The sequence below is a fragment of the Oncorhynchus keta genome, chromosome 15 (genome assembly GCF_023373465.1).
Source record: "Oncorhynchus keta strain PuntledgeMale-10-30-2019 chromosome 15, Oket_V2, whole genome shotgun sequence".
Lineage (NCBI taxonomy): Eukaryota > Metazoa > Chordata > Actinopteri > Salmoniformes > Salmonidae > Oncorhynchus > Oncorhynchus keta.
The window spans coordinates 16,414,549-16,431,101 of NC_068435.1; the positions used below are offsets into that span (position 1 = coordinate 16,414,549).

General features: G+C 42.6%; 1 protein-coding gene across 3 annotated transcripts in view; it reads right to left on the minus strand.

Annotated features, from left to right (window-relative positions):
* The window catches only part of LOC118372327 (calsyntenin-2), a 319,613-nt gene that overhangs the window by 38,137 nt on the left and 264,923 nt on the right, over positions 1 to 16,553 (minus strand). For all 3 annotated transcript variants that reach the window (XM_052463497.1, XM_052463496.1, XM_035758176.2), the window contains one exon: positions 14,832 to 14,953. In XM_052463497.1, the coding sequence (XP_052319457.1) occupies positions 14,832 to 14,953 (122 nt within the window). The remainder of the gene's footprint in view (positions 1 to 14,831; positions 14,954 to 16,553) is intronic.

Sequence of the window (16,553 nt, forward strand, 5' to 3'; positions counted from 1 at the left end):
GGTATTTGTTGCGCTATCCAGACGTTTCCTCCATCCGAGGCTCGTGTTGCTAGGCACACCCCCTGCACTTGCCCGGGCAGGACCCAGCTAATGCCAGTTTGGGAAACTTACTAGCAAACGTATGTGCTATGAAACTAAATAAATACTGCACTCTGACACAAAACGTATTTGCTAGATTCATGATGGTGTTAGACAAAGCAAGGAAAGTGAACTTCAAAAAGTGAAGTAGTTTTATTGGGATTTTCAGCTGTTGTTGGTAAAAGTAATGAATCTGCTAGCTTCTGAAATCATTTATTCATCCTTTAAGCATCTCCTATAGCTCCTATAGCTACACGGATTGAGAACTGTCGTGGAAATTTACATAATTAGTCATGCTATCCTGTGTTTTACTGCTTAAAGAACAGTCTCTTGTTATATGCTAGTGTTTTTTCTAACCTGATACAAGCTTGTCTTTGTGTGACTGCAACCGTGACTGCAACCGCAGCATGTGAGATATCCCGTGGGTTTACTGTCTGCAGGAAGCCAGCTGTGTGGAACCTTGTAGGAAGGAGCACATTATAGTGTGAACAGTGACAAAACGCAGTTCTACGGTTGAGCCCGCGTACTATCAACCTCGTACTATCAACCTCGTACTATCAACCTCGTACTATCAACCTCGTACTATCAACCTCGTACTGTCAACCTCGTACTATCAACCTCGTACTATCAACCTCGTACTATCAACCTCGTACTATCAACCTCGTACTGTCAACCTCGTACTATCAACCTCGTACTATCAACCTCGTACTATCAACCTCGTACTGTCAACCTCGTACTATCAACCTCGTACTATCAACCTCGTACTATCAACCTCGTACTGTCAAACCTCGTACTATCAACCTCGTACTATCAACCTCGTACTGTCAACCTCGTACTATCAACCTCGTACTATCAACCTCGTACTGTCAAACTCGTACTATCAACCTCGTACTATCAACCTCGTACTATCAACCTCGTACTGTCAAACTCGTACTATCAACCTCGTACTATCAACCTCGTACTATCAACCTCTGGCTCTTAATCTGCACAGACAAAGTAATCACCTTTTAAACTATGTTCCGCCCGTTTCCACACATCTGCTAAACCGTCACGTAGACAAAATAAGTTGTACTTTTTCTATAAAAGCAGAGACCCGACTATGTTTGTTAAGCTTTCAACCCTGAACCATTCTTGGTGATGGCTGATTGCTTCATTTTTGCAAAGAAAGAATCTGCAGTCTCTCTTCCTATATAATTATTTATCTGACAGAACTCTAAGCTAAGATCCTATCAAGCTATAGGACGACAACAAAGAGGGAATATTTAATCACCTCATCACTTTATGTTTGCCATCCATGCTTGACTTTAACTACAACAGAATAAGATGCCACTTTGGTTTAGCTGGTGTTATGTGACAGTGAGGTGTACACACTGTTCATTCTCCATACCTCCTTCACAACATAACTATGTCCCTAAAGCAGCGATTATGTAGCTGTTACAAAACGGTGAACGCAGAATTTTTCACCAGCTTACAGTACATGCGCCCTGTAATGAAAAACACACAAGGCATTAATCTTAGCATGACAGGAGGAGGATCAGCAAGTTAAACACACACACATAAAAACAATCTCTGACACACACATACACACAATCAATCTCTCTGCTTCTGTCTCATGCATACACACACGTAGACGCAGACAAAGACACACACACACACACACACAGCTAGGCACTGTGTAAATATCAACAGAGACATCTGTTTTCTCTCCACCTTGATTCACTTTGGTTTCACCGTTAATCTGTCTGTTGTCAGCAGATTTCATCTTGACCTTCAGATCTAACAAAAGACATGAATAAAAACCCAAGAACAGGTTGGAGTGAAAAGCGTGGTCTTCCTCGATACCTTTCAGTTCTTTTGGAGCGATGAGAGAAATGCCTTGCAGGCTACACACTGACATTCCTGTTTTCTCTCGTCAGGCATATACAGTAGGTCTGCACTGTGTTGTGTCCCATTGACTTGCTCACTAGCCACGTAGAGGCACAAGCGTAATGTTCTTCTGAAAACAATTGCAAAATTGTGCTACGCCACTAAAGAGCGTGGACCGTAACAAAAACGACAGAACAGCGTATCTGTTCGACCCATTCAGCCAATTCTGTTTCTATGACGCACTAGTGGAAAGGGATTCTGGTCCTAAACGACCCACCCACTTCCTTTGAAAGCATTGTACGACCCTGGACTCTGACACAATAGAGGTGGGAGAAGGGGGTGAAATGAGGTGACAGCTCTCCCTCTCCTTTCTCTTCTCCCTGATAAGGAGTGTATGTTATATGTGCTCTAGTACACAGCTACACATCACAGCCTACTGAAGCATGAGATTGGCTGACTGTGAAGTGGGCCGATGGTGTCAAATAGAATTCTGGGGCCCCCACTGTCAAGATCTCTTCCGGGCCAGTCATAAACAATAAGGTCCTCGCGGAGAGCTGAACATGGTGTAACACTCTCTTAAGTGATTTCTTCTGGTACAAATGATTAAGCGTGTAAATAGTAGTGTAAACTACAAGACTGTCGTGTCAAATGAATAGAGAGTTTAATAGTCCATGTTTCGGTCCCGGGTTATTAATCAAATCAAAATCAAATCAAATGTATTTATATAGCCCTTCGTACATCAGCTGATATCTCAAAGTGCTGTACAGAAACCCAGCCTAAAACCCCAAACAGCAAGCGATGCAGGTGTAGAAGCACAGAATGGAATGTGATATAAAACAATGGAGTTTTGAGGCAAAAGAGTTCATGTTAGGTACATCTGAATGTTATTGGAGGTGATAGTGTACATTTGAATGTTATTGGAGGTGATAGTGTACATTTGAATGTTATTGGAGGTGATAGTGTACATTTTGATCTGGTGGCACTGGATCTCAAAAGACTTGAACAGGACTATACAGTACATTCAGAAAGTATTCAGACCCCTGGACTTTTTCCACATTTTGATACGTTACAGCCTTATTCTGAAATTGATGAAATGTTGTTGTTTTTGATCATTAATCTACACACAGCACCCCATAGTGAAAACAGGTTTTTAGAAATTTGAGAAAAAACAGAAATATATTATTTACGTATGTATTCAGACCCTTTGGTATGAGACTCAAAATTGAGCTCAAGTGCATCCTGTTTCCATTGATCATCCTTGAGATGTTTGTACAATGTGATTGGAGTCCACCTTTGGTAAATTCAATTGATTGGACATGATTTGGAAAGGCACACACCTGTCTATATACCAAAGAATGTCTGCAGTATTAAAGGTCCCCAAGAACACAGTGGCCTCTATCCTTCCTAGATGGAAGAAGTTTGGAACCAGCAAGATTGTTTCTAGAGCTGGATGCCCGGCCTAACTGAGCAATCGGAGAAGGGCCTTGGTCAGGGAGGTGACCAAGAACCCGATGGTCACTCTGACAGAGCTCCAGAGGTCCTCTGTGGAGAAACTTTCAGAAGGACAACCATCTCTGCAGCACTCGACCAAACCAGGCCTTTAGAGCAGCCAGACGGAAGCCACTCCTCAGTAAAAGGCACATGACAGTCTGCCTGTAGTTTGCCAAAAGGCACCTAAAGGACTCTCAGACCATGAGAAACAAGATTCTCTGGTCTAATGAAACCAAGATTGAATATTTGGCCTGAATGCCAATCGTCACAGATAGAGGAAACCTGGCACCATCCCTACGGTGAAGCATGGTGGTGGCAGTATCATGCTGTGGGGATGTTTTTCAGCGGCAGGAACTGGGAGACTAATCAGAATCAAGGGAAAGATGAATGGGGCAAAGTGTAGAGAGATCCTTGATGATAACCTGCTCCAGTGTGCTCAGGACCTCCAGACTGGGGCAAAGGTTCACCTTCCAACAGGACAACGACCCTAAGCACACAGCCAAGACAACATAGGAGTGGCTTCGGGACAAGTCTCTGAATGTTCTTGAGTGGCCCAGCCAGAACCCAATCGAACATCTCTGGAAAGACCTGGAAATAGCTGTGCAGCGACGCTCCCCATCCAACCTGACAGAGCTTGAGAGGATCTGGAGAGAAGAATGATACAGCTGTGTCAAGCTTGTAGCGTCATACCCAATAAGACTTCTGGCTGTAATCGCTGCCAAAGGTGATTCAACAAAGTACTGAGTAAAAGGTCTGAATACTTATGTAAATGTGATACTTAATTTATAATTTTTTTAGTTGCAATTTTCTTTTTTTTAATCTGCTTTTGCTTTGTCATTTTGGGGTATTGTGTGTACATTGATGAGGGGGGAAACTATTGAATCATTTTTCGAACAAGACTGTAACGTAACAGAATGAGGAAAGAGTCAAGGGGTCTGAATACTTTCTGAAAGTGTGGTCATATTAGTTTGTAGCCCAAACGGTTTGTACACTACAGACAGAAGTTGGCACATCCACATTACCTGCTTCAGATGTTTTTGTGAGAAGACCGATTTTCAGGATACCTTATAGTTTGACAAACGCCACTGTAGCTCTGCCACCTTCCACCGCAGATGCAGAAGGTCGACAGACGGATGTGTTGTATTGAGACGCAGCCCCAGATATCTGGAGCAGAAATTGACAGATTTTGATGGGGATTATTTTATTATGTTATTTAGATTGACTCATAAGGATTTAAATGATTCAGGGAGTGTTTCTCTTTTAGCCCCACGTCACGCTAGCCTTCTTTAGATGCACACACACACCCACCAGCTGAACATTGCATTAAAACATAGCATTATCCAGAGAGGGATGGGATCAGCCCTCCAGCCTCCTCTGAGTCCACTGATTATCTACAGTTACCAACATAAGGGAGCTGAGTCTGTTGGGTGGAGCTGTCATGGGAAGCATGTTACACTGTCATTTAAAGGAGTAGGATCAAGATCTGTGTAGACTAGAGAGAAGGTTAGACTCGTCCATGCATACCGAATGGACCCAGTTCATGTTATGTGATCGTTATGAGCCAAAAGGGGCTTATGGGTAAGCCTCAGCTACTTGTCAATAGCCTGTTAGGAAGAAGAGTCTGTTTTGACAAAAAAAAAGTCTGCAAGAGCATGGTTTATTCTATATGTCCTATACTTTACTGAACAAAAAATATAAATGCAACAATTTCAATGATTTTACTGACTTACAGTTCATATAGGGAAATAAGGCATATAAAATATATAATCCATCGTTGAATAGATCAACTGATCAATTTAATGACTGACTGATTGTGTAAGACAATCTACAGATCTGTGCATTTTGCTATATCCCTAATAATACAGTAGCATTCCCCTATGACTGACCAACGGATGTGACTGACTGATGTGACTGACTGACTGACTGACTGACTGACTGACTGACTGACTGACTGACTGACGGATGTGACTGACTGATGTGACAACCGTTAAGCTAACCAACTAGCTAACACACATGCATGTGTTACTGTATATTCCTGGCCTAACTTTGTAAGAGGCTGTGTGTGTGAGAGAGAGACTGCACTATAGGTGTGTTCCTCCTCCCATCCCCCTCCCCTCCCTGGGTGCGACCCGCTGTTGTACCCCTGCATTATTAATGCCAGTCCATTACATGGCAGAGCAATGGCACCAAGGTGATTCAGTTCTAGGCTCTTCAGAGGTACAGAGTGATGTATCTCAATACACCATGGAACCATGGCAGCATGAAACACTGTAGGAGGAGGGAGGGAATTTAAAGACGCACATCTTGGTTAATAAAAGAGCTGACTGGAAAATATGACATGTAATTACTTTTGATATATAGGTAGGAGTTTATTTTCGGAGAAAGTGCTAGCAAAAGTGTACACTCAACTTACTTTTGTGGGTTTGGAGACCTGTGCCCCAGCCCCTTTCTGTCCCAAGAGGGCCCTTTTTTGGCTTCCTAGAGACCAGAAGTAATAGCGTGCACATCCTAATTGATGTTGGGCGGTGAGAGCTAGGATATCCAGCCAAAGAAATCATTGCCCCACTCCAAACACGTCCTGTTTACTGAATTAAGGACAGTCTGATTTTACAGGCTCTTTGATGAAAGGATTTTTGTTGGAACCTTTGAAATGAAATCTCTCTTTTATTTTCTCTCTCATACTCACACGCTCTACCTTTATCTCTCTCTCTCCCCTCCCTCTCTCTGGCAGATGAGTGGAATTTGCTCTGTTAATGTGGCGATAGAGCTGTAGTCTGTCTGAATAATTTAGTATTCATGATTATTTCAAGCTTTAAACAGCCCTTTAGGTACATCAGGAATGGGCTTTTATCCCAGAGAAGAGAGGGAGGAAGAGAGAGAAAGAGAGAGTGTCAATAAGTCTGCCAGCTGAATACAGAGAGCTGAGATTCGTCTCATGTTTTTCTCTTTTCTATTCTCTCATTTTGTTGAGTTTACTTGTCACAGAGCTTGGCCAAGGTGACATCAAATACACCTTACTCCGTGGATTTGAGAAAACTAAACAAAGCACACTATATGGCTGGTCCTATAGACTCTGTTGTAGGTCTCAAAAAAGACATAGCCAAAGGTAATTTAGAGAGTGTTAAAAGAAACTGGAGCCACCTATATATTCCCTACAAATCAACTGGGTTAGACAATCTGGACCCTCTCTTTCTAAAATTATCCGCTGAAAATTGTTGCAACCCATATTATTAATCTATTCAACCTCTCTTTCGTATCGTCTGAGGTTCCCAAAGATAGAAAAGCTGCTGCGGTCATCCCCCTCTTCAAAGGGGGAGACACTCTAGACCCAAACTGTTACAGACCTATATCCATCCTGCCCTGCCTTTCTAAAATCTTTGAAAGCCAAGTCAATAAACAGATCACTGACCATTTCGAATCCGACCGTACCTTCTCCACTATGCAATCTGGTTTCAGAGCTGGTCATGGGTGCACCTCAGCCACACTCAAGGTCCTAAACGATATCTTAACCGCCATCGATAAAAGACAGTACTGTGCAGCCGTCTTCAATGAACTGGCCAAGGCTTTCGACTCTGTCAATCATCGCATTCTTATCAGCAGACTCAACAGCCTTGGATTCTCTAATGACTGCCTCGCCTGGTTCACCAACTACTTCTCAGATAGAGTTCAGTGTGTCAAATCGGAGGGCCTGTTGTCCGGACCTCTGGCAGTCTCTATGGGGGTGCCATAGGGTTAAATTCTCGGGCCTTTTCTCTGTATATATCAATGATGTCGCTCTTGCTGCTGGTGATTCTCTGATCCACCTCTACACAGACGACACCATTCTGTATACATCTGGCCCTTCTTTGGACACTGTGCTAACAAACCTCCAAACGAGCTTCAACGTCATACAACACTCCTTCCGTGGCCTCCAACTGCTTTTAAATGCTAGTTAAACTAAGTGCATGCACTTCAACCGATTCCTGCCCGCACCCTCCCACCCGACTAGCATCACTACTCTGGACGGTTCTGACCTAGAATATGTGGACAACTACAAATACCTACGTGTCTGGTTAGACTGTAAACTCTCCTTCCAGACTCACATTATGCATCTCCAATCCAAAATTAAGTCTGGAATCGGTTTCCTATTTTGCAACAAAGCCTCCTTAACACATGCCGCCAAACATATCCTCGTAAAACTGACTATCCTACCGATCCTTGACTTCGGCGATGTCATTTACAAAAAAAACAACAACGCTCTACTCAGCAAACAGGATGTAGTCTATTACAGTGCCATCCGTGTTATCACCAGAGCCCCATATACTACCCACCACTGCGACCTGTATGCTCTCGTTGGCTGGCCATCACAACATATCCGTCGTCAAACCCACTGGCTCCAGGTCATCTAAAGTATTTGCTAGGTAAAGCCCCGCCTTATCTCAACTCACTGGTCACCATAGCAACACCCACCTGCACGTGCTCCAGCATATATGCTGCACTGGTCATCCCCAAAGCCAACACTTACTTTGGCTGCCTTTCCATCCAGTTCTCTGCTGCCAATGACTGGAACGAATTGCAAAAATCTCTGAAGCCGGAGTCTTATATCTCCCTCTCTAATTTTAAGCATCAGCTGTCAGAGCAGCTTACCGATCACTGTACCTGTACACAGTCAATCTGTAAATAGCACACCCGATTACCTCATCCCCATATTATTACTTACCCTCTTGCTCTTTTGCACCCCAGTATCTCTACTTGCACATCATCATCTGCACATCTATCACTCCAGTATTAATGCTAAATTGTAATTATTTTCGCCTCTTGGGTCTATTTATTGCCTACCACCCTACCCTTCTACATTTGCACATACTGTACATAGATTCTTCTATTTTTCTTTTCTTTTGTGTTATTGACTGTACGTTTGTTTATGTGTAACTCTGTGTTGTTGTTTTTGTCACACTGCTTTGCTTTATATTGGCCAGGTCGCAGTCGTAAATGAGAACTTGTTCTCAACTGGCCTACCTAGTTAAATAAAGGTGAAATTTAAAAATGTTTAAAAAAAACATATATAGTTTTCTTGTGAGTCATAGCACAACTAGAATAGAAATAAAACAAATAGAACACACTGGACATCATACAAAGCAATGCTCAATTGCAATGTGCACAACATCTTCTTCTGGCTCGCCACAATAGAGAGCCACACTTCTAAGTGTCCGTGCGTTACAAATCACTCTATGTGCAACCATGAATCAATTCAATTAGGCAGCCTAGTCCGGATGATAGGTGCTAAATCACACATCGAATGGAAGTGATTCCCTTCGATCCATTCTCTATCTACACCAAACAGAGCACCGAGCCCAATCAATCTCATCCAAAACGATGGAGCTTCTTAACAGGGTTCTGGTACGAAAGGAGGGGTGTTACCCAGCGTGGTAAATATATATATATATATTTATTTATTTTTAAAAATATTTTTTTATTTTTTTAACTAGGAAAGTGAGTTAAGAACTAATTCTTATTTTACAATGACATTCTACCCTGGCCAAACCCTCCCATAACCCGGACGACGCTGGACCAAATGTGCGCCGCCCTGTGGGCGTAAGTAGATGTAAGCAGATAAACACTCAATAGATGTTGTATCGACAAGCGCTGAGAGTAATTTTCTGCTAGTACCACCCGGGCCAGCAATCGAAGCCAGATTCGATGATAATGGCACTGAGAAAGTCGCTCAGCATCGGCCGATGTGATTGGTTGGATCAGGAGATACTGGACCAATCACGACCCTCTTTCTCTGATGTGTCCTAAGAGGATCAGGGGTAGTCATATATATACGCGATTACTTCGGGACACCACTCGATGTGTTGACCCCGCAAACGCAAACAAATCTTTGGCCATCGACCTCATGCGCCATCTCAAGATTCTGTGAGATTAATATCTGGTTTGTCTGTGCACTCGGCTCACAGCTTCTAGTTTTCATAGATTTCCTCGCTCTGTCTGTGGGTCGATCTGCTGAGAATACATGATACCTCGTTTGTATGGGTTTAAATCAATGGCACCCCATCAAGGCTCTTATTCCTGGTCTTATTAGGCGGGCAGCGTCGATACGGCCTCATAAGCATATAAATAGGGCTGGGATAAAAAATGTCCACACATGAAAAGCTTGAGGGGTTTGTTTTTAGCTGTGTGGCAGTGTGTAGTGTGGCTTGGTGGTAGTACAGCTTTGTGGTAGTGTGGCTTTGTGGCAGTGTGGCTTTGTGGTAGTGTGTAGTGTGGCTTTGTGGTAGTGTGTAGTGTGGCTTTGTGGTAGTGTGTAGTGTGGCTTTGTGGTAGTGTGCCAGTGTGTAGTGTGACAGTGTGGTAGTGTGACAGTGTGTAGTGTGACAGTGTGGTAGTGTGACAGTGTGTAGTGTGGCTTTGTGGTAGTGTGCCAGTGTGTAGTGTGTTAGTGTGACAGTGTGCAGTGTGGCTTTGTGGTAGTGTGGCAGTGTGTAGTGGCAGTGTGTAGTGGCAGTGTGTAGTGTGGCTTTGTGGTAGTGTGGCAGTGTGTAGTGTGGCTTTGTGGTAGTGTGCCAGTGTGTAGTGTGATAGTGTGTTAGTGTGACAGTGTGCAGTGTGGCTTTGTGGTAGTGTGGCAGTGTGTAGTGTGGCTTTGTGGTAGTGTGGCAGTGTGTAGTGGCAGTGTGTAACGTGGCAGTGTGTAACGTGGCAGTGTGTAGTGTGGCAGTGTGTAGTGGCAGTGTGTAGTGTGGCAGTGTGTAGTGTGGCTTTGTGGTAGTGTGTAGTGTGGCTTTGTGGCAGTGTGTAGTGTGGCTTTGTGGTAGTGTGGTAGTGTGCAGTGTGGCTTTGTGGTTTTGTGGCTTTGTGGTAGTGTGGCTTTGTAGTAGTGTGGCTTTGTGGCAGTGTGGCTTTGTGGTAGTGTGGCTTTGTGGTAGTGTGGCTTTGTGGTAGTGTGGTAGTTGGTAGTGTGGCTTTGTGGCAGTGTGTAGTGTGACTTTGTGGTAGTGTGGCTTTGTAGCAGTGTGTAGCGTGGCTTTGTGGTAGTGTGGCTTTGTAGCAGTGTGTAGCGTGGCTTTGTGGTAGTGTAGCAGTGTGTAGCGTGGCTTTGTGGTAGTGTGGCTTTGTAGCAGTGTGTAGTGTGGCTTTGTGGTAGTGTAGCAGTGTGTAGCGTGGCTTTGTGGTAGTGTAGCAGTGTGTAGCGTGGCTTTGTGGTAGTGTGTAGTGTGGCTTTGTGGTAGTGTAGCAGTGTGTAGCGTGGCTTTTTGGCAGTGTGGATTTGTGGCAGTGTCTAGTGTGGCTTTGTGGTAGTGTGTAGTGTGGCTTTGTGGTAGTGTGGCTTTGTGGTAGTGTGGCAGTGTGTAGTGTGGCTTTGTGGTAGTGTGGCAGTGTCTAGTGTGACTCTGTGGCTTTGTGGTAGTGTGTAGTGTGGCTTTGTGGTAGTGTGGCAGTGTGACTTTGTGGCTTTGTGGCAGTGTGACTTTGTGGCTTTGTGGTAGTGTGTAGTGTGGCAGTGTCTAGTGTGACTGTGGCTTTGTGGTAGTGTGTAAGTGTGTAGTGTGGCAGTGTGTATCGTGGCTTTGTGGTAGTTTGTAGTGTGGCTTTGTGGCAGTGTCTAGTATGACTGTGGTAGTGTGTAGTGTGGCTTTGTGGTAGTGTGGCATTGTGTAGTGTGGCTTTGTGGCAGTGTCTAGTATGACTGTGGCAGTGTGTAGTGTGGCTTTGTGGTAGTGTGGCTTTGTGTTAGTGTCCAGTGTAATTTTGTGGCAGTGTGTTATGTTCAGTAGGGACTAAAGGAGCGGCTGCGTATATCCATTTTGTGCTCGGGGAGTGTGGAGTGAAAAATAGGTGCGTAGATCGGAGTGATCCATCGCTCAGTCCATTAACGGGAGGAAGGGAGGAAAAGGGAGGGAGAGAGGAGGGGAGAGAAAGAGAGAAGTGTGTGTGTGTAACTGAGTGTGTTTGTGCGACTCGTGTGTGCATGTATGCCTGTCAGGTGAATAGTGAATGGATGGCACGCCCTCACTCTGTTCCATTGGCAGAATAGCACTCTTTCTTTCTCTCTTTCTCTCTCTCTCTCTCGTTTGGAGAAAGGAGGAAGGAAGATTGCAAAATCAATAGGGCTAAATGGAGTTGCAGCGGAAGCTTGCTGATGGAACATGGAGTGCAGGATTCAGCTGTGACACCTCTCTCTCCCTCCCTCCCTCCCGCTTATTATCTACCTAAAGAGGCTCTACTCCTCTTCCATCCCTCCCTTCTTTTCCCTCCCCTCCTTTAATGTCTACCATCCAGAGGAAGAAAGAGAGTGCTATTCTGCTGATGGAAACACACACACACACACACACACACACACACACACACACACACACACACACACACACACACACACACACACACACACACAACAAACGGCAGGTGGCCCAGAGGGTTGCCAGTTCAATTCCTGGGCTGATGGGAAAAATGTGTCAGGAAGTGAGCTAGCAACCAGAGGGTCCTAGATGCCATTGCCTGCTGTTGGGTACTTGAGGAAGGCACTTAAGTGTGGTGCCCCCTGTATTGTGTCTTTCGGAGGGGTTGGGTTAAAATCGGAAGTCACATTTTGGTTGAACCTTGTGTGCAATTGACCAATAGTGATCTTAATCAGTGCAAGGGTGTCATACACACTCAAAACCCAATACCTTAGACCTAATGGGAGCTGACTGGGCTGATTGGCTAACAAACACACATGTATACATATGCACACACGTGTAAACACACACACACACACATGTATACATATGCACACACACACACACACACACACACACACACACACACACACACACACACACACACACACACACACACACACACACACACACACACACACACACACACACACACACACACACACACACACACAGTCATTGTGACATCTCACAAACTGCAGCAGCCTGCCCCCTTCAACCAGTAAGTAGAGCCTGTCACTTTGTGGAACACTGGCCTGCTGTCAGTCTGTCATAGACATGGCCTTGCCACTCATACTATGGTCTGAACCGATACAGTAGTCTGCTCCGCTCTCATACAATAGTCTGCATCACAGTCACATTCAAAGTTATGGCTCTGTGTGAATTGTGAACTCGACCTATGGTGTACCCATTAGTGTCACGCCTGCTCCCGATCCCCTTCTCTGGAGCTCCCAGGCGCCAGGCGGTCCATCATTACGCACACCTGTCACTATCGTTACACACATCCCCTATATTCCTCAGTTTCATCCTCGTGTCAGCATTAATGTCGTTATGTTTCCGCTGTCCGTGTTTTGTTTCGTGTGGGTTATTTTTAAAATATTCACTCCCTGTACTTTATTCTCGTCTCCCGGCGTCTGTCCTCACAATTAGACTGCATGACAGTACTGCATTACAACTGTACCGTATTACATTCCAAACCACTCAACTATGGGACCTAATAAACATGTTCAAAATGACTTCCACATCCTGTCGGCCATTTTGGAGAGAAGTTCCCGTGGTGACACAGCACTATACTGTGTACCACATAATCAAGGACCCAATATTGTATTAACTGTCAGCAACAAGAAAGACAGATATCAAAGGAAACACACACACACGAACACCTACATGTCAGACAAAGCACAGAGATAATACAAAGTGTTGGATCGTTAAGATAAAACACACAAGCCTGGAAAGTGTTGAAAGTGGTCGCTCCATTTTCAAAACCTCTAAAACCAAGAGCTAATGTTAGCATCCAATGTCCTCTTTTAACTTTAGGGTGATGAGTTAGCGTAGTGATGTAGCACGTAGCCTCCTCCCTATGCTCCCCCAGCCTGTCTCATGTTTGCCTGGCAGATGTTTTGTGGAGTCTTTGTATTGACTTGAGAGGTTGTTTACCGAAGCAGCTGAATCTGTTTCCTGCAATCCCTTCTCTTAGTCATAGCAGCCTCTTAGGAGAAAATAACATTGGCTTGGAGAAAAAATTACTTTTCCTCCTTTGACCTACAGCAAACAACTCAATTGCTCCTGGCCATTATAAACCGAGAGGATCCATACTTGTTAGACCAGCCTGATATTCTAGTAAGCTGTTGCTTTGTTACAGTTGGTTTTATAGTTGTGTAGTAACACCACAATGACACTACTGTATGCTCACGTTGTGACATTAGTCACTTCATTGTTTTGTCATTGTATAGTCATGGAATTAAACAGTTTACATTGTTACACATTTTAAATATAGGTCTATATAAAGGAGTAGAAAGTTATGGTTGCGTCCCAATATTCTCTCTTTTCTCCAAAAGTGTGTTCACTTCCCTTCATTGATTTGAAAGGAAATTACTGTTATATGGAAACTCCCTCAAGCCTGTGTCTACACCAATACCATACTTTTACATGTGTGGGGAGTAGTGAACGAGTGCACAGGAAGGACAGCTTATTGGGCCGCAACCTATATATTGTGAGAGTACACTGAGAGCAAATGTGCACCACCACATTGACTCTCTTTGTGCTTCAGGGACTTAAAAGCACTCTACTTGATTATGAATAAATGAACAAAAACGACTATTACAGTAATTTTGCCTGTCTCATTTTTATCATGACTGACTGAAGTCAATTATCCTACCGTAAGTTTCTTAGCAACACAGCCACATACTTGGTCTTTATTCATTTATATTCCTTTTGAAGAAAATTACACCTGGTTTTCTATATCAAAGACCCCGCTAGTTCTTTGTCATTTTGTCATTTTTTACACATACACTGTGTTGTACTGAAATAATGACTTCCTCAGTAATTTAGTTCATCAACTTTCTGAAACATAAACACAGAAGAAAGACTAGGTGAGCTATTACTCGTGTGTGCTATATCCTATCCTCTTATCTCCTGCTGCGGGGAGAGGAGTAGAGGCAATCAGGACGAACACTTCTCCACAGCAATGATCTCTTACTGCAGCAGTAATGATAGTCCTTCACCTGGAGAAAAACGTCACAAACCAAGTCCCTCAGGCAGACCCACACACACAGAGGTAACCGTTGTGGGAGATGAGAGGTGGTATTATAACACAGTACCTACAAACAACGAAAGATGTCTCGCAAACAAAATCTACTGCTCTACTGCTGTTTGTCTACCTGAGGAAAAACTCAGTGAGACAGACATGACAGGAATAGTCATTTACCAACACAAGACTTCCAAAGCAACACAACAGTAGCTGCTAACGTTTAAGCCTTACCCACCTCAAGTTAATTTAGCAAAGCAGCATTGTCCAATGGGTAACATATTGACTGTTTACTAATTTGAGAAAGTCAAAGACACAATTCCCACTCCCTTAGCCCCTACCATTATATAAGGCATGTATTCTAAGTGGTGTCCTAGTATGGACATTGGAACATAGGCCCAGTCGAGGTTCCCATCATCATGATTTGACTACTGGGTCAAAGGTCAGCTCACCTGCTCCAGTTTCCAGTGGAACTCTGCGGGGCGGAAGGTGTCGACCTGGGTGAAGTCTCTCCTGAGTAGGAACACCAGACGGCAGTTGTGGACGTACAGGGAGTAGTGGTGCCGGTTCATCTCTGCACACGGATACGGAAAAACATAGATACTTTACTTCTACTGTATGAAACTAGAATTATATTGGACCTTATCCAACTATGTTAAATAATGGAACTTATCCGACTTTATTATATAATGGACCTTATCCGACTATATTATATAATGGACCTTATCCAACTATATCATATAATGGAACTTATCCGACTATATTATATAATGGAACTGATCTGACTATATTATATAATGGAACTGATCTGACTTTATTATATAATGGAACTTATCCGACTATATTATATAATGGAACTGATCTGACTTTATTATATAATGGAACTTATCCGACTATATTATATAATGGAACTGATCTGACTTTATTATATAATGGAACTGATCTGACTTTATTATATAATGGACCTTATCCGACTATATTATATAATGGAACTGATCTGACTTTATTATATAATGGAACTTATCCGACTATATTATATAATGGAACTGATCTGACTTTATTATATAATGGAACTGATCTGACTTTATTATATAATGGAACTTATCCGACTATATTATACAATGGAACTGATCTGACTTTATTATATAATGGAACTGATCTGACTTTATTATATAATGGAACTTATCCGACTATATTATATAATGGAACTGATCTGACTTTATTATATAATGGAACTTATCCGACTATATTATATAATGGAACTGATCTGACTATATTATATAATGGAACTGATCTGACTTTATTATATAATGGAACTTATCCGACTATATTATATAATGGAACTGATCTGACTTTATTATATAATGGAACTTATCCGACTATATTATTTCATGGAACTTAATATAATAAATATATAATATATGCCATTTAGCAGACGCTTTTATCCAAAGCGACTTACAGTCATGTGTGCATACATTCTACGTATGGGTGGTCCCGGGGATCGAACCCACTACCCTGGCGTTACAAGCGCCATGCTCTACCAACTGAGCTACAGAAGGACCAACTTATCCGACTATATTATATAATGGAACTGATCTGACTATATTATATAATGGACCTTATCTGACTATATTATATAATGGAACTTATCTGACTTTATTATATAATGGAACTGATCTGACTTTATTATATAATGGAACTTATCCGACTATATTATATAATGGAACTGATCTGACTTTATTATATAATGGAACTGATCTGACTTTATTATATAATGGACCTTATCCGACTATATTATATAATGGACCTTATCCGACTATATTATATAATGGACCTTATCCGACTATATTATATAATGGAACTGATCTGACTTTATTATATAATGGAACTTATCCGACTATATTATATAATGGAACTGGTCTGACTATATTATATAATGGAACTTATCCGACTATATCATATAATGGACCTTATCTGACTTTATTATATAATGGAACTTATCCGACTATATTATATAATGGAACTGATCTGACTTTATTATATAATGGACCTTATCCGACTATATTATATAATGGACCTTATCCGACTATATTATATAATGGACCTTATCCGACTATATTATATAATGGACCTTATCCGACTATATTATATAATGGACCTTATCCGACTATATT